General features: G+C 29.4%; 1 protein-coding gene across 5 annotated transcripts in view; it reads right to left on the bottom strand.

The window, feature by feature from the left end:
* Window positions 1-24,254, bottom strand: part of LOC123272549 (histone-lysine N-methyltransferase MECOM-like) — a 149,364-nt gene that overhangs the window by 58,721 nt on the left and 66,389 nt on the right. The window contains exon 1 of one of the 5 annotated variants that reach the window (XM_044739415.1): window positions 4,806-5,142. The exons of the other annotated variants lie outside the window; for them this stretch is intronic. Within the exon in view, the coding sequence (XP_044595350.1) occupies window positions 4,806-4,851 (46 nt within the window). The 5' untranslated portion in view covers window positions 4,852-5,142. Of the gene's footprint in view, window positions 1-4,805; window positions 5,143-24,254 lie in introns of those variants that run through there. 5 annotated transcript variants of the gene reach the window in all.

Below are 24,254 nucleotides of genomic sequence, written 5' to 3'. Positions count from 1 at the left end.
TGTGAACTATTAAAATTTTTAAAGATATAAGCTCATCTCGATGTTACACTCATCAAGACCTTTCATTTGAGTACCCACATCAATTTTTCATATATTTACATATATTATATATATGTATATAGAAAAATATATCAAAAATGCATGTGGGTACTCAAATGAAAGCTCTTGAAGAGTGTAACATTAGGATGAGCTTATATCTTTATAAATGTCAATATTTAAGAAAGTACAGTGCAATTTACCATAATTCAGAAATGACCTAGTATCTTGTGAACTATTAAAATTTTTAAAGATATAAGCTCATCTCGATGTTACACTCATCAAGACCTTTCATTTGAGTACCCACATCAATTTTTCATATATTTACATATATTATATATATGTATATAGAAAAATATATCAAAAATGCATGTGGGTACTCAAATGAAAGCTCTTGAAGAGTGTAACATCAGGATGAGCTTATATCTTTAAAAATGTCAATATTTAAGAAAGTACAGTGCAATTTAACGATAGTCATTATTTAATCAAGCAAAATTTTATTTATTTATAGTTCATAAGTCACGGCAGTCACATAGTGACAGCAAGGTTGCTAGTAACTTATTATCAATAAGAAATTTTTTTTTAAAAAGTTTATTTTTTTTTTTTTTAATTTTTAAATCAAGTTATTTTTTTTGTTTATTATTTCGAGACAAAAATTTTTGAATGGAGTAAAATTTCCCAGTTCAAAATTTTTTTTTTGAATCAAGTTAACTTTGTATCTAGTGTAAAGTGATCTAGACCTAGTCTGGTCTGTATTTACCAAAAATCCCTGGGAACAAAATGTGTTGACCTGAGATAAGGTCGGTGTTTATATTTTATTGGACAGTCGGTTCCTTTTTTTAGATCAGCTATTAATAATAATAATCTTCTGCCCAATAGTACAGATGAGGAGAGAAAATCTCTATCAATAACAATAAATATGTCTGATGATAAAAATTTTATCTGTCGATAAGTCTGTAATATATATATATATATAGAGATAAATATCTAAATTGTAAATTCATAAAAATAGTGAATCACAGGTGGATATTGAGTCAATTTATTTTTTACTCAACTTATCTATTTAATTCACCCGTTTTATTTAGGAGTGTATTATTATTTTATGTATTTAGTTTTTACGAGCATAATAAAGTGAAGAGGCATGAGTATAATCGACTGAGTAAACACTGGAGAAGGGATTATCGGGATAGGAGAGAAGACCTATTCTTAATTCTTGATTCTTGATCCGAAAGAGGGTGTCGTTGGACATGAACGCGAGACGTGTACTCCAAGCCACTTGACAGCTTCTGTCACATCTTACGTCTTAACTCGAGGATACACTTTAATATACTATATTTATATTTAATATTAAATATAAATATATATTAGCTACTGTTGGGTACTGTACCTACACCCCTGGTAATACGGACTAGTTTTTTCAGATGAACAAGAGGATGTCAAGAGGATGATTAGATAACTTATTTTTTTGATTTAACAAGTGCCAGAAGGGTTATCATGTTATAATAATGCTTTAGTTGGAGGCGATGGGAAATTTATAATCTCTTTTTATCGTGAGAATTTTCTGCTGGTTTATTACCTTTTTCTTTTGACTGTAGTTGGTGATTTTTCGTAAGTTAATTGATTAATTTTTTTTTTTTAAATGTGTTTATTTATACAACACTGAAGTTAGCAATTTTTTAATATTTTTATTGAATAGATTATTTAGATAATTTAGAAAATAAAAAGAATGAGCAACTTTGCAGTCACTATGTGACATCCGTGACGTGTGAATTATTAAATAAATAAAATTTTGCTTTATAAAATTATGATTTTTGTTAAATTGCACTGTAATTTTTTAACTATTGACATTTTTAAAGATATAAGCTCATCCCAATGTTATACTCATCAAGCGCTTTCATTTGAGTACCCACATGCATTTTTGATATATTTTTCATACATACATTTATATAACATATATAAATATATAAAATATATGAAAAACTGATGTGGGTACTCAAATGAAAGATCTTGAGTGTAATATCGGAATGAGCTTATATCTTTAAAAATATCAATAGTTCACAAGATATTTGTTAAAAGTCCTATACTTTCTCAACTATTGACATTTTTAAAGATATAAGCTCATCCCGATGTTACACAGATCAAGACCTTTCATTTGAGTACCCACATGCATTTTGATATATTTTTCATATATTCATATATATACATATTCAAAATATATGAAAAATTGATGTGGGCACTTAAATGAAAGGTTTTGATGAGTGTAACATCGATATGAGCTTATATCTTTAAAAATGTCAATAGTTCACAAGTTATTTGTTAAAATGCCCTGTACTTTTTTAACTATTGACATTTTTAAATATATAAGCTCATCCCGATGTTACAATCATCAATAGCTTTCATTTGAGTACCCACATGCATTTTTGATATATTTTTCATATATACATTTATATAACATATATAAATATATAAAATATATGAAAAACTGATGTGGGTACTCGAATGAAAGGTCTTGATGAGTGTAATATCGGGATGAGCTTATATCTTTAAAATTGTCAATAGTTCACAAGTTATTTGTTAAAATGCCCTGTACTTTCTCAACTATTGACATTTTTAAAGATATAAGCTCATCCCGATGTTACACTGATCAAGAGCTTTCATTTGAGTACCCACATGCATTTTGATATAGTTTTCATATATTCATATATATAAATATACAAAATATATGAGAAATTGATATGGGCACTTAAATGAAAGGTTTTGATGAGTGTGACATCGATATGAGCTTATATCTTTAAAATTGTCAATAGTTCACAAGTTCTTTGTTAAAATGCCCTGTACTTTCTCAACTACTGACATTTTTAAAGACATAAACTCATTCCGATGTTACACTGATCAAGAGCTTTTATTTGAGTACCCACATGCATTTTGATATATTTTTCATATATTCATATATATAAATATATAAAATAAATGAAAAATTGATGTGGGTACTCAAATGAAAGCTCTCGAAGAGTGTAACATCGGTATGCGCTTATATCTTTAAAAATGTCAATAGTCCACGATATACAAGGTCATTTCTTAATTATTTATCTAGAGATAGAGCATTTTCAAATGCAACCTAAATACTTATCATCATAAATTGAATATTGTTGAGAATGATATGAAACCATGAAAGGACACAACTGCAGGTCCCGACTTTTCCAATCATACTAAATTTAACTATAAAAACTCATTTTATCATATAAATACACTGGTCACAATATTTTGCTTATTCTCTTTATAGTATGGATTAACAAACTTGAAAATTTTTTTTTTGTTTTTTAAATTATTTCATTGAAAATTTTGGGATTTCAACTTCTCAAATAAAAATTTTGATTTTTAATTGATGATTTGAAAATAATTAATTTGTTTTTCAACATTGATATATTTTTTTCATACGAGAAAAATTAAAAAAAAGTAATTAATAGAACAATGTTTAAAATTTCCATGATTTTCGATAAATATTTTTGATTAAATGGAATAATTATATTTATAAATTTTTTTTAAATTGTTCTATCTTAGATGCGCAGTACAAAAAATACCACCATTAAAAAATAAATAGTCCTATAATTTTATTTTCTACAATAATATTATTACCAAAAAATAATTTATATAAATTAGTTAAAGTTTTTATGCCATATTAGGTCAAGTGACTAGTAGATTTTACATAAACTTAATTTAGTTTAAATAAATTTTCTCACAATGAAAAATGAAATAAAACAGTCTATTGTACAAAAACACTCGAGTAAATTTTCGGAGCTCTTGAAAACTGAAGACTGTTTGTAAACACAACAGAGTATAAATATTTAAAAAATATTATCACTAGTATAATATTGCGTGAATGAATCATTGAATAATCGGTTTAGTTCTTCTATTCATTCATTACATTACTATTAAGACTGTCAATGTTTGGTCACAAGATACCCGGAGGATGATACAGAAATAAGATCTCCTTTATATTATCTCTCTTCAAAGAACGGAAGATATCTGGGTGGTATTTATGTGCGTATAAATTCCAGAGATAAACCATTCACCAAAGATTTCCTTCTATCAATACTGAATAATACAAACTTTTATTTATTTTCTCCGACAACTAAATAATTTTAAGTGTTAATTTGACAGACAAAACAATTTGGAAAAAACAAAATAAATAAACTAAAAAAAAAAAATTATAAAAAAACATTCACAGACTAAATTTAAAATTTTTTAAATGTGTATTTTTTTATTTTCACTTATTACCCTTTATTTTAAATTAAAAAAATTTATTAATGATTCTAAATTTACTTCCTTAAATAATTATTAATTATTATATTTATTTTTTCATCAAATTAACCGTCTTAAAAAAATTAATTGTTCTGATTACCAGAGAATATTTTTTCCTTCTAGTAATTTAATCTTCGCCGGAAAACTTTGCAGATAATTTATCAAAACTATCAAATACATTTCATTACAAATATATATACATATATAAATAGAGCACGAGGTGAAATACGCGACGGAGATTGCAATATATTCACACGCGTTCTTAAACCGCATTTTAACCACACAGGACGTCCTAGTGATACTGGGAATGTCCCTTGAATAAAATTACAACCAATTATATCATATCATTGATAATAACCTCCATTATCATTTTAATCATCCGTGACTCTTGTAATATTTTTAAAACAATTAATTACCAGCTAAAAATTCCACGAAGAGGTTGTCGCTTAAAAAATTAAATTACTCACCCCCTGATTTATTACCGACACTCAAAGAAGACTTGCTAAGATCCATGGTACCAATAAATAATAAGAATCCTTGATAAAATAATAAATAATAAATAAATTAGTCACTGACTCACATAAAAATCATATCACGTAAAAAATCACAAAATAAAATTTGGCCACATAAAAAAATAAATTTTAAAATGTCAACTTATTATAACGACACATTAGTGACATAACAGGTTCGTATGGGCGAAAATAAAGAGCCGCGTGACCGCTACTTGGATCGAGAGAGAAAAGTAGAGTGAGTTGTTGAAAGTATGTGATGCGCGAGCTGCGCCGTCAGCTGGCTGTTGGCGGACTACCAACACACTGGAGATTCGGATCTGTTGAGAAGAGGATGTCACCGCTCCCGAGGGAGTACACTGCAAGGACGATCCTTTGGGTGTGGCGGAATCGTTTGTTCCGGGATCGCTGGTTGGCCCGCAGGCGGAGCCACCCCTATCACCACCGAGCTACCCCACCACTGGACCGCAGCATCTCTGGCTAGGGACAAGAACAGGGATGCTTTGCCTCACGCTCACGCTTGCACCTAACTACAACAGGGTCCCTCGGTATTAGTATTGCATTGTGTCGGGGTATAATAGTGTCGAGAGAATAGAATATATATGTTCACTTCATAGGTATGGGGTTTAGATGTATGTAATGTCCTTGTGATGGGTATTGTTCGGTTAATGTAATGGTACGAAAGGACACGAGTCTCCAGAATGGATAAGAAGCTTTGTTGGCACATCTTTCAATCATTGTGACTAATTCTCATAAACAGTACATTATTTATGCATTTTTTCGCTTACTTTTCAGGTTTATTCACGGATAATTGAGTTTAGTTTTGAAAAATACCGCTAGGTGGCTACGTGATAGAATTTTGTTCGCTTATGGATTGGTAGAGCTAAAATATATTCAAATTTAATTAATTTTCTACACTTTCATGTTTATTTTGAAGTTCATTGACATTTCATAAGAGTTCAGTTTGAAAAAATGCCGCTAGGTGGCTACGTGATAGAATTTTATTCGCTTCTGGATTGGTAGAGTTAAAATATATCAAATTTTAACTAATTTTTTACACTTTTATGTTTATTTTAAGGTTTATTGACATTTCATAAGAGTTTGGTTTAAAAAAATGCCGCTAGGTGGCTACGTGATAGAACTTTGTTCGCTTCTGGATTGGTAGAGCTAAAATATATCAAATTTTACCTAATTTTATACACTTTTTTGTTTATTTTTAGCTTTGTTAATATTTCATAAGAGTTTGGTTTGAAAAAATGCCGCTAGGTAGCTACGTGATAGAATTTTGTTCGCTGTTAGATTGTTAGGGCTCAAATATAATAAATTTTAACTAATTTTATACACTTTTCAGTTTATTTTTAGGTTTATAGACATTTCATAAGAGTTTGGTTCGTAAAAATGCCACTAGAAGGCTACAGAATAAATTTTTGTTCGCTATTGAACTGGTAAAGATAATATATTCCAATCAAAAATGAATTTTATAGAATTTTATGCTTTTTATAGGTTTATTCAAGTTTAATAAGCGTTTAGTTACAAAAATCTACCGCTAGATGGCTAAATGATAGAATTTTGTTCGGTTGTAGACTGGTAGGGCCGAAATATATTGACTGTTAATTAATTTTCGATACTTTTTTTTGTTTATTATCAGGATTATTAACGTTTAATGCGAATTTAGTTCGAAAAACGGCCGCTACATGGCTACAGACTAGAATTTTGTTCGCTGTTAGAGTGGTAAAGTCGGAGAATTTAGGATTGTAGCTAATTTTATGTAATTTATCAAGATTTGTATTAAATACATTCATTATTATTGAAAACATAAACATTTTTTATGAATTAAATTCTAAAGGTTGTTTATAATCAAATAAAAAACATATAATAAAATTATACGATATAATAATTGAAAATTAAAACCCGTGCGGATAGAAATTGTAAGCAACGATAAAATATGATTTATGAAATTTAAAAAAAAAAAAAAATATGATGGACAGCTCTCGGAAATAATTTTTAATAAAATTTTAGAGATCCATACCGACTTTTGATCTCACAATTAAACCAATTGTCTCTAAAAAAATATTTTTACCATTGCAAACTCCGAAAAAGTATCAATTTTAACCAAAAAAGTCAAACTATTTATTTATTTTTGATATAACGGTTTTCAATAGACTCTTTCATTTTTTTCAATCCCACTTCTTTTATTCAGCTCACCCTGGCAAACGTCAGGAGCCTCCCTCTGTTGTAACCGTTGCGGTCAGACGTCAGCTCCTCAGCAAACAATATTTGTTCCCTTAACTCCACTCGGAGCCTTCAATCCGACAGAATATAAAATTGGTCAGCTATCACCTCAATCAAACTTTTTCTTACACACATATCAGGTTCCATTCGTCGAAAAAAAATTCATAACGCCAATTTCCATCGGTGAAAAAATTTCCCACAGCTTATACTTTTTTATTCCATGTTAACACGGCATTTATATTCATTTTCATAAAAATTTTCATTCTATATATTCTACACTAGTAAGACTGCTAGAATAAATAAATAACAAACCAATACAAGTGTTCATACAAATATAATATGAGACTGAGGCTGAGGCATATGTGGGTGTATTTTACAGAGCTAAGACATGTGTCGCAGGCAGTTATATCATTCTTTATTACTCAGCAACGCGTGTATGTAATCCCCCATCTACCGAGTCTACATCAGCATTACACTTTTCTCTCTCTCTCTCTATTTCTATTTTATTTTTCACGTTTACTCTTTGGTAATATTTGGTCTTTGATTTACACCGGCATAAAAAATGTCGCGATTCTTTTTCTTTATCACTCGGATTTAATACCGTGCAGGCTCTATGTACCTGCTACATATATATATGTATCATGTGTGTTGGACCGTCTACAGACTATAAATATATATATATATATATATATAATAGTCTTTACATATCACATATAATAAGTAATATCATTTCATTTTATATCTGACGATTCTAGATTCGGCTCGCTATATATATTATTATATATAGAACATACAAGAAAAATTTATGTTTTATTTATCGCGAGATAAAAATCGAAGTATGACGATCTTCTAATACAAGTGATTTATCATCGTCGAATATAAATTGATAACAAACAAAGAATAAATCGAGTAAGAATTTATTAAGTAAAAAGTTAATTAATTTTCAGTCAGTATGTTTTTTTATTACTACTTTGCGCCAACTCTGACAGACATTTTACTTTTTTTTAGAGACAATCCGTTCTTTGGAAAAATTATTAATAACGTCGAGCGAAGCCGAAGCAATAAAAGGACAGGACGTGACGGAGGGGCAGAACCGAGGACTGATATGCGGGTGAAAGAAGCGAGAACTAAACAGTACACCCTGGCTGAAGGCTCCGAGTAGAAAGCAGAGCATCGGAAGGGGTGGCAAGTGTTTCTGTCAGTTTAATAGCTTCGTGCCTCCCCCGACTCTCACCTCCTTCTCGGGTCTTCTACACACCCACGATACGACATCGTCACGATAAGTGACGGAAATTATACCGCTAGAAGAACACCATACGCTGCTTTTCAAAGTTTCGCCAACCCTTTCGCTTTGATGACGCGGTCAATCTCACGGAGATTCAGTCTCAGTCTGAGGGATGTTGTAACTATTTTTACAATTGTTTTCTATATGATCATAATGAAAAATTTTGTTTTATTATTTTTATTGCTGAAATTTGGCGTATCAAACCAGATATAAGGCTACATTCAGCTTGATATATACATATTAAAACTAATATGTCCACATAGAAAGAAAAATTTGTTGACTGGAGAACGAAATTCTTGGCTCAAGAAAATTTTCAATCGCCTGAAGGAAGACCGAAGTTGTGTTGGCCGAAATAAAAATTTTTCTTGAAATTCTATTCTTGGTGAAAGTAATTTTTTCTTAATTCAAATTATCATAAATACTTGATACAATAAATTTTTATATTTGATCAAGATTTTTAGATACTTTAGGGAAGCAACGCCACCTACTTTAGCTGAGAAAAAAATTTTCTCACCTTGAGAAAATTTTTCTCTTGAATATTTGATACCCATTTTATATTATTTTAGCGTGCATTTATACATATTGAATGAAAAAAAAATGATTCAATATTACTTGATCTTCCCATTTGACATGTTAATCAATAAAAATATTAATTAAAATTTACTTCTATCTTTATATTTAATTTTTTGGAGCAAGAGAGAAATTTTCTCAAGACAAGAAAATTTACTTCTATCAAGAACTAAATTTTTTGGAGCCAGAGGCTGAATTTTCTCTAAACAAGATTTTCTTGACTTAAATAAATTTTCTTGGATCAAGATACGTATTTCTTAATGCAAGAGAATTAATTTAGCTGGAATAAGTGAAATGTCTTGTGTCAAAAAAAAATTTTTTTTCGCTCAAGAAAATAATTAGGAAGAAAAATATTTTCTTGCCTCAAGTGAACCTTTTTTTCTGTGCACATATGACCATATAAAAATATTGGATGTCCATATCCGGCCTGATATGATCTGACATGTTTATAAATAATTTTTAACATCTAAATTGATCGTATCAAGCTAGATATGGGCTTACAAGCCCGTATGAGAACATATCTGACTTAAAATAGCTCAATTTACCCATATATAAATTTTTAATCAGAATTAGTGTTAGAAATCTCCAACAGGCGGTGCAGGAGCACTAAATTGTCTCCCTACTAGAAACTTCAGTTCAAGGTATAAGATTCTAAACAAAAAAAAAATTTTTTCGGCTCTTTTAAGAAGCTTATCTGTAATTTGCTTTCAGTTTCATCAACTCTGATTATTTATGACCGGATCAGAGTATTAGAAATTTTTTTTTCACAAAAATACAATAATCGCCTTCTTTTAAAAGATTGACTCGACGGATTTGAATGTTTACAAAAAAGTCCACTCGAAACCGTGAAAGCCCATTTGATCCTCAAAATTCTCACGTTAATTATTCTTCTGTATTTTAATTGAGAGGTGTAAATTCTGAAGATCAAGAACCTGGGTCATTGACTCGGACAATTAAATCGACGGTTAGCAGTTAACATTCCCTTGGTATCAGTACAACAAGAGTAAGTTTTATTGAAAAGTGAGTGGCTGGGTCTTGACGAAAATCAAAGTTAAACAATAAAATCCTCAGAAGCTCTCGAGGCCTATTTACATTCAGGAGAGTCTGGTTGAGGCTTGTGAGCTCAAGTACAAGAGGCCCTGGGCATTATCAGCCGAAAATCAGTCCCAAGTAAAAGAGGGAGCAGAAGCAGGAGAAGGAGAAGGAGAAGGAAAGCCAAGTATTAAGACAGAGTCATTGTCGAGTAGAATTAAATGGACATGTATAGTGCCTAGTACTGTATACACCCTTATCCTTATTATTTATTATATTATGTTCTTAGCTCCTTAAATAGAGCTCACGTGCGTAAATTCGCAAGCAGATGACTACTGCCGTTAACGGCTCGCCGAGTCTATAATTTACTCGCTCAATTCTACCTTTACTTGCCTTTAGATTATATTTGCCTTTTATCTTTCTCTAAGAGAGCTCTCTGTCTCTGTCAGCTATTGGGATTGGATTTTTTGTCGAGTAGATTTTTAAAGCAGTATAAATATAGCACACAGTACACAGTACACAGTACACATTAGATTGCTTGATATTCACTGATGGAATGCCTCTAAAGACATTCATATTCACTCGTACTCATAGCAGACTCTCTGTATGACGAAAGAGAAGTTAAAACCCCTGAGGAACTTGAGACTTGATTGTTGTGCGCGCCGCGTGTGTTCAATGCACAAAGCATTGTGCTTGTCTTGCCACCGGAAGTCACTGCAAAGCGATGAACTAACGGAAGAGCAAACGGGCCCTAGGTGGGGCCCCCCTACGACGCCCCCTTAAAAATCCGACACACCCGAGTCCTAGTTATTGAAATTTTATTATGTCTTTATTATTATTGTTATTGTCATGGTTATTATTAATATAATGTGAGCTCCAGTCTATTGGAATCACATTGTCAATTCTCGATCTTGAGTCGCGTCTTTCGGAGCTTACTGAGTATAATAATGAGTAATGATCTTTCCGCTGACGGGGTGTCGACGCTTTTTGTCAAATTTTTAACTATGGGAATTAAATATCAAGATTTTTTATTTATTATTTATTAGATAAGATTTTTTTGTTTATTAATATATTGGATTTATTAGGCAGGAGAAGTTTTTTAAAATTAGTTTCTGGGAGTCACGCTAGATGGCCAAACTTTCTCGCTCGTACGGCGGCTTAAACTGGGGATTTATATACTAGTTTAATGTATCTGATTTATATATGATAATTAATTGAAATTATAAATAAAATATTTTAAATAAATTTTTTCTAATCTCTTAGATGATAAAAAATAGATTTTTAACAATTTTTTATCAATACACTGATAGAAAGATTTTTTGATAAATTTAATAAGCTTTATTAACTGTTGATAAATTTATTTTTAATATCAGATGATTTAATAAATATTTATTGATAGTTAATAAATATTTTTTAATGAAAAATAAAAATTTATTTGGAGTCTTGAATAAAAAGTAAGTATTAAAATTTTATTTAGACACTTTTTGTAACTTTATAGCTTGATTTGATTAAAAAAATTCCAACAAATTGGGTAAATTAATAGATTTTTTATAAAAAAAATCTAAGAAATAAAATAATTTATGGAAAATTATAATTATGGATTAGAGAATATTTTTTTTGATAGAAATTATTAATTTAATATTGCAAGCAAGAAAAATTCAATACTAAGTATTTTTTAACTATTAATAAATATTAATTTCTCTCTAAAAGTAAATTTATTAAAATTTACAAGATAATAGCTTATATTTAATAAATTATTTTTAAATAAATAAATTTGTTAATATAAAAATATCTGAAGGCGCTGAAGGAGATGAATTGTGAGGATGTCCTTACAAATAAAATAATTGATAAAAAATTATCAATTATCAATATTATTTGTTACAATTTAATAAATGATTTCTTTATATGAACAAAGCCTTATTAGATGGAAATAAATATTTAGTTCTACCAAATAATATTTAGTAACAGATACTAAATATTTCTTTGGCAAGTATTGTCGGTAGATGGCTATGCTTTAATTCCAATGTTTATGTGATACATAACCTATTCACTAACTTACATTATTTTATTCAGCTCGATTTTGGGAGATTTATTAAACCTTTAAAAACACACATACTCTCAATAAATATCTTCTATTTATGTCTTTTCTCAGTGGAGTTTAGTTTACATTTTTTAATTTGTCTATTATTGATGTGTTAAAAACTTGTTTAATTTTTAATTTTATAAATGGCTCAAACGAAAAAATATAATTCAATGAGATTCTTTTCTTTATAATACATTATATTTTTACTAAAAATTATTTATTTTAATTATTTTTATTTATTTTAAGTTAAAAAGTTAGGTTACACGCTAAAATTAGTTAAAAAATTAATTTTTCTGCCCTCCAGGCGGAAAGTGGCAACTTTCGGCCCGCTGCGCTAAACGAAATTGCCGCTTTCCGCCTCTGTCGGACAGAAAAATAGTATACAAACCTATGGCAGGAAAATAATAAATATCTCAGACCACATATATGTCGACCTCGGCTTCGCCTCGGGCAACATATATGTGTTCTGAGACATTTCTCATTTTCTTGCCACAGGTGTGTAATATACTATTTCTCCTGCCTAAGCCGAAAGTTCAAATACCTTCCGCTTGCAGCCGGAATAAAGCAGCAGTTTCTATCCTCGGAATAAATGAACTCGCACGCGCAATAGTGCCTACATCGGCTCTCACGCATTGTACGTTCTTCTCTTTAACACATACTTTTTCCGTCAGCACTTCATGTTGCGTCATTAGTGCAATATACTATAATTATAATAAAAATAATGTAATTTAGTGATAATGTGATTTATGATAATGTTTAGTGATAATTTAGTGATAATGTTATAGTTTGAAAATTTCAAAAATTATCATATTGTACCAAAAAAAGGTTGATTTACATAAAATATGTTAAATCACCAAATCACTAGAATTATTCTTATATTAAAATTATCATCTAATATTATTATTAAGATTATCCATAATTATTATGAAATGAATACTTATAATTACTATTAATATTTATCAATATGAATATTTGAAGTTATAACACAAAATTAATTTTTTTAATATCTTTACTTAAATAATAATTTTAAATTATTAGTTATGATAATTTTAAATTAAGTCACTAAAATTATTCTTATATTGAAATTATCATCTAATATTATCATTAAGATTATCCATAATTATTATTAAATGAATGCTTATAATTACTATTAATATTTATCAAAATGATTATTTAAAGTTATAATAAAAATTATTCTGTTATTTTCATAACACTAATTATTTTTTTTAATATCTTTACTTAAATAATAATTTTAAATTGTATTTTTTCTTGACTGGGGGCTCCCCAACCCACCGGGGCTTCGCCCCTGGACCCCTTCCATGATTACCTACGATGCTATTGCATTAAAAGATTCGCGAACTTTCGGCTTGGCAGGAGAAAAAATAGTATGTGTGACACGGGACGAAAGTACTACATCCTCACCCGCGTGTTTGCCACCCTCGCCTTCGGCTCGGGTGGCAATCACACACGCGGGACAGAATGTAGTTCTTTCGTCCCTTGTGGCACAATATACTATTCTTTGATACCAATAAACGATTTATTGAGTACCAATAAATCATTTGTTAAATACTACCAAATATTTTTTTGGTGGAAGTAAATGAGCTTTAATAAATGATTTAGTACCTATTACTAAATATTTGGTACTGAAAGGTTTGTTACTAAATCATTTAGTATCTATTACTTAATCTTATTAAATAGAACTAAATCCTTCTATCAGTGTGGACTAGAGAATATTTTTTTTGATAGAAATTATTAATTTAATATTGCAAGCAAGAAATATTCAATACTAAAAGTATTTTTTAACTATTAAAAAATGTAATTTCCTCTCCAAAAATAATAATTTATAAAAGGTTAATTAATTACAATGAAATTTCTAAATAAATAAAAATTTTCAATGATTAAAAATGAGTATTGGAGAAAAATTAATGATCGATGACCATAAAAAAGAGAGAAAAATAAAAAATCGAGCCGAAACAGTTGGATAGTGCAAATATTGGTGCATTAACAATGCAAGCTAATTATGTTTTGGTAGCCGGGCTGGATACGAGCTCTTCCGCGTGTACGCAGCTTCATTTCCATTCCATTCTATTCTATTCTATTCTATCCGGCAGTGGTGCATATCACTGAAAGCGTGTAACGAAGATAGAAGGAGTTTGCGGGCTGACTGCTATGCGGGGCCGCGGCTCAGCTTCTACCGGTCGCCATTGTGATCCGGGTTTCGGCATACACCCCCAGGCCGAGCGCACTCGCCGTTAAATTAATTTTATCTCGTATCTGCATTAATTTTGAATCTCGCGCCCAACTGCCTGCCGACAGCTCTTCTACTCTCTTCTACTAGTAGCTGCTATTACAGTTACTATTACTGTTACGGTAACTAACCCACGGGGCTTTACGCTTACTTTCGTTTCAAATTTCAAATGAGAAATTTTGAGCAAACGCCAATCGCTTCACTTGAAGTTTGCTCACTCTCCGCTGGCTTTTAATTATCATTTCATCCATTTTTAATCGTCACAAATCATAATAGTTATTCATTATTAATTACAATTTATACCTGGTATTAATTTTCAAATAATTAATTTGATATTTGGAAAATTTTATTTTATTTTTATTTAAGAAAAAAAATTTTTTTTTATATTGAACACTTTGATTAAGGAAGTCCTTTCGCTCCAGTTGAGTCACAACAACTGTAGTAGTCAATATTCGATAAATTAAAATAAAAAACCCATAAAAATTCCTAAAATTAAAAAATAAATAGTATATGGGTGATTCTCTGTAAGGACGTCTTAAATCTGTACAAAATTGTCCGACCAAATTATTTTTGATTTTATTAGAAAAAAAATTAACAAGGGCTACAAAACTATCAGCTTAATGATAATAAATAAACAGCCGAATTAATTTTTGCTTTTTCGATATTTGTGTGTCTTTTGCCATATAATATGACAGGGGACTGTTTGCCAGGGGACTGTTTTTTTTTTTATCAAATTGAAAAAAATCAAGCAAACTATTTCAATGCATTCAACTTTTCAAGTTCTCAATGAATATTTACACTAATTAGAATAATATCAAGACTTATGGATCCAATTTTATAAATAAATTATAAATAAAAATAGTTGCCAGGGGACTGAGTTTTGAAGTGGCTCAGACACATATTTCCAGCACAAACGGTGCTTTGACACTAAATAAAATGGCGATAAAGCGCTAACAGCCCTATGGTTATTAATTTAAGGAAGTACGAGCGCCAAGACAACTTTTGATAAAACGCTTGATTTTTTAATATGAAGTTTAAATATGTCTTAACAAATTCTGAAAATTTGAAGGAGATTGCCCGATTATTTAAATAAATAATTAACTTTAAAGTTGAGCAATTTAACATTGGTCTTATGGGGTAACCTCCAAACATTGATACATTTCTGTATTTTTCTCGTAAAACTGTCGGTGAATATTTTTAAAAACTTATGGATGAAAGTAAATATATTAGTGATAAATTTATTTCAAAAATTAACACTTGCCCGACTAATTAAAGTGTATTAATTAAAAGAAAAATAAATCCCGCCATTAGCCAATGTTAAATGTATATCTATATATTGAGAAAAATCATATGGTTACTGCTTTCCCCTTACCGCGCTAGAGTGGATACCTATCCCCACCCCGCCTAGCGCTCGTACTTCCTTAAGGCTAGTTAGATCCTAATAAACCTTACAAAAGGTAAAATAACACGCTGGATTTTTTTTGGCTTTGAACTTCTGGCAGGGGACTGATCTTAAAATGCCTGGGACAAACTTTGGTTTAATGAAATTAACGAAACAAATTAATTTTCGGTACTTTTTATTGAAGAAGATTGTTAGTTATAACTAATTAAGTTTATAAACATTATGGACCAAATTACATATTATGGACAAATAAGTTAAAATTTAATCTTAAAGTTTCAATTTTGGGAATGAGACAGCCCAGGGGACTATTATTTCGGTGGTTTACGAATTTATAGCAAAAAAAAACCAAAATTTATTTCATTTTAGTTTTCAATGCTCCAAATAGTAATGTTTTTTTTTCTTTCGTAATAAATTTTTTAGTAACAAAATATCAATTTTTGATAAAAACATGCCCGGGACAGCAAAAACATCCTTACATAGAATCACCCATATGAGGCATTAATCGTTGAAATTTTGAAAATTAAAAAAAATAGTTAAATACAAAAATTAATTTGGCTCTTGTAAATCAGCTGTTAGTAACCTGTCCGTGATTTAGCAACGCTATATATCGTTTGCTTACATTTTCATTTGCACAATATAAACTTTAACCATGTTTAAGTTTTTGCAGTCAGTGTAAATAAATAAATTAATTAAAAATGTTTAGTCATAAAACCATAACATTTTAATGTCCCATGACAAGAATGCTAGTATTTTTAAATTATTGTTTTATTTTTCAATTATGAAATATGAAAATTTGTTAACAATAAATTAATTAATGAGTATGTATGAAAAACATAAGTGCGTTAAAGTTTAGTTTGAATTTATTGAATGGTCTGAAGCTCGCGCGCTACGCAACGTTGCCAAATGTTCTGACGCCATTTAAATGTAGGTTACTCAAAAATTTTCTGTCATTTTATAATTTTAATTTCTCCATAAATTCCACGGCAACCTATATATTTTATTGCAAAAAATCAAACCTGAATATTTCGAAAACCTTATTTTGAGTTTTTTTTTACCCATCTAATCGGTGGTTAATGCCATAATTTGAGAAAGTTGTTAAGGTCTGACTTTCTCGTAAGACTCGGAAAAAATACTAAAAATTTTTTTTTCAAAAATTTCCATGGTGAAGAATAAATTAAACTTCACTAGTAGATAAATAAGGACTTTAACTATTAGAAAAAACTTAATTTTATACATAATCTAATATTTTTTATTTAACATTGATGGCGAAAAGACCTCCTTAAAAAATTTCTAATAATTTAATTATTTTTCTCGAAAAAAAAAAAATAAATAAATAAAAAACCGGAACAACTTAAACAGCTAGTGGGTGTTTTGATACAACGGATGCTGTTACAAAAACAGATCCCGCGGAAGAAAAGAGAATTTGATTTTGATTATTGAAACCCGGGGGCTGTTTGCGTCCACCCTCGAATCCCACTGAGAATCAAAGGAGAGAGTGAATACCCGAGCCCCAAAGCTTCGGCTCACCCTATCCGATCTCCGATGGCACCTCTGCTCTCCACTCGCGACCAAAGTCACCGTAAACTTTTATTTCTCATCGTTCATCCTCACGAATCTCAGCTCAAAGGAGAATTAAATGGAAACAGATGTTTTTGAGACCGAGTGTTACATCGTAATCCAACTTCAATAACCCCGTAATTAATAAAAATTCGATATTTTCGTCATTTCTTACTTGCGGAAACAAGCTTCTGGGTAAACCCTTTCGTTTAAGCTGGGTCCGATTTATCATTTTTAATGAAAATCAAATTAATTTCTCTGATGAAACTATTTTGATAGCCAGTTTATTGTTTATATATCTTATTAAAAAATAAATTTGATTATAAAGGATGTGATTTAAAAAAATTCTAAATTTCTAAAAAAATAATAAACTTATTCAATGTTTGGCCTGAAAACCTTTCAGGAGGTGCGGAAAAAATTTAATTGGTATATAATAATCATTATAAAGAAATTTTAAGTGTATTCTTTCATCTTTGTCGTTGTTCTGGACATATGAGGATGTAATTATACACAGAAAAGAAGGTTCATTTGAGCCAAGAAAATATTTTTCTTTCTAATTATTTTCTTCAGTGAAAAAAAATTGTTTTTTGACACAAGAAATTTCACTTATTCCAACAAAATTAATTCTCTTACTTTAAGAAATACGTATCTTGATTCAAGGAAATTTATTTAAGTCAAGAAAATCTTGTTGTTTTGAGAAAATTCAGCCTCTTGCTCCAAAAAATTTAGTTCTTGATAGAAGTAAATTTTCTTGTCTTGAGAGAATTTCTCTCTTGCTCCAAAAAATTAAATATAAAGATAGAAGATAGAATGTCAAATGGGAAGATCAAATAATATTGAATCATTTTTTTTCATTCAATATGTATAATTTCACGCTAAAAAAATAATATAAAAAGGGTGTCAAATATTCAAGAGAAAAATTTTCTCAAGGTGAGAAAATTTTTTTCTCAGCTGAAGTAAGTGGCGCTGCTTCCCTAAAGTATCTAATAATCTTGATCAAATATAAAAATTTATTGTAGCAAGTATTTATGATAATTTGAATTAAGAAAAAATTACTTCCACCAAGAATAGAATTTCAAGAAAAATTTTTACTTCGGCCAACACAACTTCGGTCTTCCTTCAGGCGACCGAAAATTTTCTTGAACCAAGAATTTTGTTCTCCAGTCAAGAAATTTTTCTTATTGTGTAGTTAATCTTGTTATAAACAAAAGTCAAATTGAAAATTTTTTTAAGTTAAAAATTCTAAATTCTTTTTTACTTTTTTTTGTCCAAGTCGAATTTTGTATCAATTTAGAAATTTTTTCTTTGTGAAAAATTTTCTTAAAATTTTTATTACAAAAATATTATTAACTCAATAATATATTTCTCTGGACAAAACTAAAAAAATATTTTTTCCGATTTTTTGTATTTAAAATTAATAATCTTTTCGATCTAGAAAGTTTTTTTTTTTTTAATAAAAATGGTATTATTTATTTAAAAAAAAAATGTCTTTAAAAAATGATAAGCTTAAAAATTTATCTCAATAAATTTTTCTTTCTGTGTAAGATTTTTATCGTCTTGAATAAACTAAAAAAATTTTTAATTTAAGTAAAATTTCCTTGAATCAAAAACAATTTTTTAAATCAATAATTTTTTCACTTTAAAATTCTTCAAAATGATTAAATAATTTTTCTATTAAATCAAATCAATTTTTTATCAATGCAGAGTCACATAATACCCCGATAAGAATATATAGAATTTACTGTATATTTAGGACTAAGGAATGAATCAAACTCAAATCACTTTGGGAAATCTCACGCGTTCCTCGTAAACAAAGGTTAACAATAGCCTCTCTGGAGTATTGGTTTTAAACCGGGACTGACCGTCCAAGTGAACCTTCAGCAAGTCAAAAGTCTAAAGTATATCTCAGCCAATTGCCGAATCCCTTTGGAACACTTTTCGCCAGATAAAGGGAATTTAAACTTTAAATCAGGACCAACTTCGATATCTAGGAATTGTTTCGTTTATACTCGCGCCAATCTGGACTTTTGAAAACTACCCGAGTTATTTTCTCCCGATTTACGATTTTTTTTTTAGCTACAAAATATTCCTTTATACACTGATAGAAGGATTTAGTTCTATTTAATAAGATTTAGTAACAGATACTAAATGATTTAGTAACAAACTTTCATTACCAAATATTTAGTAATAGGTACTAAATCGTTTATTAAAGCCCATTTAGTTCCACCAAATTAATATTTAGTAGTATTTAATAAATGATTTATTGGTACTCAATAAATTGTTTATTGGTATCAAAGAAATTAATTTTTTAACTAATTTTAGCGTGTAACCTAACTTTTTAACTTAAAATAAATAAAAATAATAAAAATAAATAATTTTAAGTAAAAATATAATGTATTATAAAGAAAAGAATCTCATGAAATTATATTTTTTCGTTTGAGACATTTATAAAATTAAAAATTAAACAAGTTTTTAACACATCAATAATAGACAAATTAAAAAATGTAAACTAAACTCTACTGAGAAAAGACATAAATAGAAGACATTTATTGGGAGTATGTGTGTTTTTAAAGGTTTAATAAATCTCCCAAAATCGAGCTGAATAAAATAATGTAAGTTAGTGAATAGGTTATGTATCACATAAACATTGAAATTAAAGCATAGTCATCTACCGACAATACTTACCAAAGAAATATTTAGTACCTGTTACTAAATATTATTTGGTGGAACTCAATATTTATTTCCATGTAATAAGGCTTTGTTCATATAAAGAAATCATTTATTAAACTGTAACAAATATTATTGATGAGTACAAAATATTTGTTTCTCCCAAATAAATGAATAAAAATTTTGGTACTAAATCCTTCTATCAGTGTAATAATTTTTTGGATTTCAATCACTTTCACGCTTTTAAATAAAATTAAAACGAGAAAACTGGCAGCCGGAGAAATGTATAATTGTTTGGAATAGAAAGTCTGGGTTCGAATCCTGGTCGCGTCACTTTAGAAACAAAAGTAGTAAGTAATAACAATAAATAAGTTGAAGAGCGTGAAAAGAAGCAGGACAATTGTTGATTATTGACAATAGCAAAAAAAAAATCTCTCATTCGGACAGTAAACTCAATCTCCGATGATCTCACTGTGTGTTGGGACTTGGAGAGATAAGACTCGAGATATCTCTGTCCGTTGTTGCAGTCGCTCAGTCACAGTCACTGTTACAATCACAATCACATCTCGTGGGTCTGTCTTGGCTGTACTAAATAAAGCGAAAAATAAAAAAAAAAAAAATAAAGAATAGTGTGCTGAACTGTACGACGGCTTTAGTATTATATTGAAAGAGGAAGAATAGAATCGTGATTCTATTGAAGCGAATCTGAAGACTTAGCAGTAAAGATCGAGGAGTATGGAGGGTACGTGCGTGCAGACTAGAAATTATTATACTTACTTACTGAAAAAGGAAAAAAGACCGACCGATAGGAAACGGATAGAAAGAACTCAACGAGTGAGTATCTACAATCTTAACGACATTTCCACAATCCTCCTGTGTCCGGACGTAATTGATGGACAAGTTAAAATACCGGATTTTTTTACCGTCACTCGATATTCGCGCGAAAAAGGGTTGCATAACTACCCCGACCACTCGGTACAGATGTAAAAGTCAAGTAAAAGGTTTGTTATTTTTTTTTTTTTTATGTTATTTCTGCTGCTGACAAACAATTTTAATTTTCACGGAATTCAAACTTGGAGAAAAAGAAGCCACCCTTTGTTTGGAATAAATATTTTTGGAAAAGGGTAAAGGGTAGCAAGGGTCGCTGAGAAGGGTCTTGTTGCGGTTAACCCGTTTACTCGGATCTGCTGGAATCTGGAAACCGTGAGGTGACAATTGTCATTTTTCTGAACCGTGAGAAATCAAGGGGATTTATTTTTCTAAGCGTAATTATTTTTCTGAGGGTTGTTGTGAGTTTTTTGGGTCCTGGCTCGCGAATTTGTCAGTTTCGGTGATAGTTTGTAAGTAAGTAGAATTTAAGATCTGCAGTAATGAAAACGATAAATAACTGATGGGAAACAAAGTAGGCATTGCGAGAGGGAGGAATTCAATTTTGTCGTCAATCTTTACGGGAGTATCTCTTAAATCATTTTTTTAAAGCTGGGGTTTTATCAGTTTGAGTTTGAATCTTTTAGTAATTTGGGAGGAAACTTTTAGTGAAATTTACGGTAGCTAAGAGTAATATATTTGATAAAATCAACATTAATGTTTATATAAAAATTAATAAACTAATTTTTAAAAAAATTGTGGTGAAAAAAAAAAATAGGATAAATTTTTAGCCTTATTATTATTTAAAGACATTTTTAATTTTAATAATTAATGCCATTATTATTAAACAGAAAAAAAACTTTTTATGTGGTAAAAATTATTAATTTTAAAGACAAAAAATCGGAAGAAAGATTTTTTAAATAAAAATGTTAAGAAAATTTTTTACGAGAAAATTCTAAATTGATACAAAATTCGACTTAGAAAAAAAAATAAAAAAAAACTTTAGAATTTTTAATTTGATTTTTGTTTATAGCAAGATTAACCACACAGAAAGAAAAATTTCTTGAGTGAAGAATAAAATTCTTGGCTCAAGAAAATTTTCGGGTGCTTGAAGGAAGACCGAAGTTGTGCTGGCCGAAGTAAAAATTTTTCTTTAAATTCTATTCTTCGTGGAAGTAATTTTTTCTTAATTCAAATTATCATAAATACTTGATACAATAAATTTTTATATTTGATCAAGATTTTTAGATACTTTAGGAAAGCAACGCCACCTACTTCAGCTGAGAAAAAAATTTTCTCACCTTGAGAAAATTTTTCTCTTGAACATTTGATACCCATTTTATATTATTTTAGCGTGCAATTATACATATTGAATGAAAAAAAATGATGAAATATTATTTGATCTTTCCCATTTGACATGTTAATCAATAAAAATATTAATGAAAATTTACTTCTATCTTTATATTTAATTTTTTGGAGCAAGAGAGAAATTTTCTCAAGACAAGAAAATTTACTTCTATCAAGAACTAAATTTTTTGGAGCAAGAGGTTGAATTTTCTCTAAACAAGATTTTCTTGACTTAAATAAATTTTCTTGGATCAAGACACGTATTTCTTAATTAATTTTGTTTGAATAGGTGAAATTTCTTACGTCGAAAAAAAAATTTTTTTTCTTCAAGAAAATAATTAGGAAGAAAAATATTTTCTTGACTCAAGCAAACTTTTTTTTCTGTGCATTATTTTTCATATATAAAAAAAAAAGTAAAATAAAAATTAGTCAATTAAATAAAAATATTTTCATTTAATCTGTAGCTCGGTCTAATTTCTTCCGATTTCTAAAACTGTTTATCCAACTAACTCCTCCTTAAAAATGTCACATGTCCTCGGACATAAAACTGTCAGAATAAAATGCGTAATAAAAGTCTAAAACTCAGAGCCAAGCGATATAAAGCTTATTATATATTACATATGTGAGTATATATATGTAAGAAAGTGTGTCTTCGGAGTACAACAAATTTTTATTTAAAATGGCGATCGTAAAAAGTAAAAATAACATAACTATAATAATAATAAAATCATAGAGAAGAACAAAGCCGATACTGTTAGTGAGTTTTATAAACACAGCGTTGACCAACAATAAATGTCTAAATGTCTGTACATATGCAATATGTAATATATATAACATGTAATACAGGGTAGGGGTTAAAGAGTGAGTTTAAATGAAATAGAAACATATATCGGACTGGGGTGAAAAACAATTGGCAACGATTGCGAGTCGCTGTTGAAGGTATAATATACAAATACAAAGACAGTTTTAAGAATCGGCCATTAGTTTTAAATAATATTTGTGTGGATGTGTGCTCGGTGATGAATGATTAAACCGAGTCCAGGCCCTTTTCCAGCACCGCTGACCCATGGCTGGATTGTTGGATAGAGCACATTTCCATTGTTTCTAGATTACATTCAATCGGATGGAATATTATATACATGCGACGGGAGGAAGAAGTAGAGAAATAAAAGAATGTTTAATAAATGGAATGAATTTAAATAAAAGGAGACGAACAAGAGGAAATGGGTGTTTGGACATGTGGCTGCGTCGCTTGTCCTCGTCGAGAGTGTACTCTTCAACTTATACTATGTACCCTGTAATATACTGGAGGATGTGTCCTTTAATTTTTACAGTGAAGTGTGGTCGTTAATAAGAGGAGCCGAGAAACAAAGCTACTCGGTTTAGCAGGCCATCTGTCGGAGGTCTAAATGAAAAGAGCATCAAGGTTGTTACCAACATACATTTACATAGATCGAGGATCAAGGAGACACTCACTAGTCATCTCAAGAGTGAAATTTAACAGGGGATTTAATCGTTTAACCCCCGGTTTTTATCTAAAGAGCCTTTCAATTGATCCTGTTAGGTAAAATTTTTTATTAATTTGAGATTATTTAGTGTCAAAATTGATCAAATAATTAAAAAAATTATCCTTGATTTTTTGTTGATTGAAATTAATTTGAATTAAATGAATTTTTTAATATTTTTTATCACACAGAAAGAAAAATTTCTTGACTGGAGAATAAAATTCTTGGTTCAAGAAAATTTTCGGTCGCGTGAAGGAAGACCGAAGTTGTGTTGGCCGAAGTAAAAATTTTTCTTTAAATTCTATTCTTGGTGGAAGTAATTTTTTATTAATTCAAATTATCATAAATACTTGATACAATTAATTTTTATATTTGATCAAAATTTTTAGATAATTTAGGGAAGCAGCGCCACCTACTTCAACTGAGAAAAAAATTTTCTCACCTTGAGAAAATTTTTCTCTTGAATATTTGATACCTATTTTATATTATTTTAGCGTGCAATTATACATATTAAATGAAAAAAAATGATTCAATAATATTTGATCTTCCCATTTGACATGTTAATCAATAAAAATATTACTGAAAATTTACTTCTATCTTTATATTTAATTT

Source organism: Cotesia glomerata, linkage group LG10 (assembly GCF_020080835.1).
Source record: "Cotesia glomerata isolate CgM1 linkage group LG10, MPM_Cglom_v2.3, whole genome shotgun sequence".
NCBI lineage: Eukaryota > Metazoa > Arthropoda > Insecta > Hymenoptera > Braconidae > Cotesia > Cotesia glomerata.
Note: the sequence above shows the minus strand (reverse complement) of the source record. Positions and strands in the feature narration are given on the sequence as shown.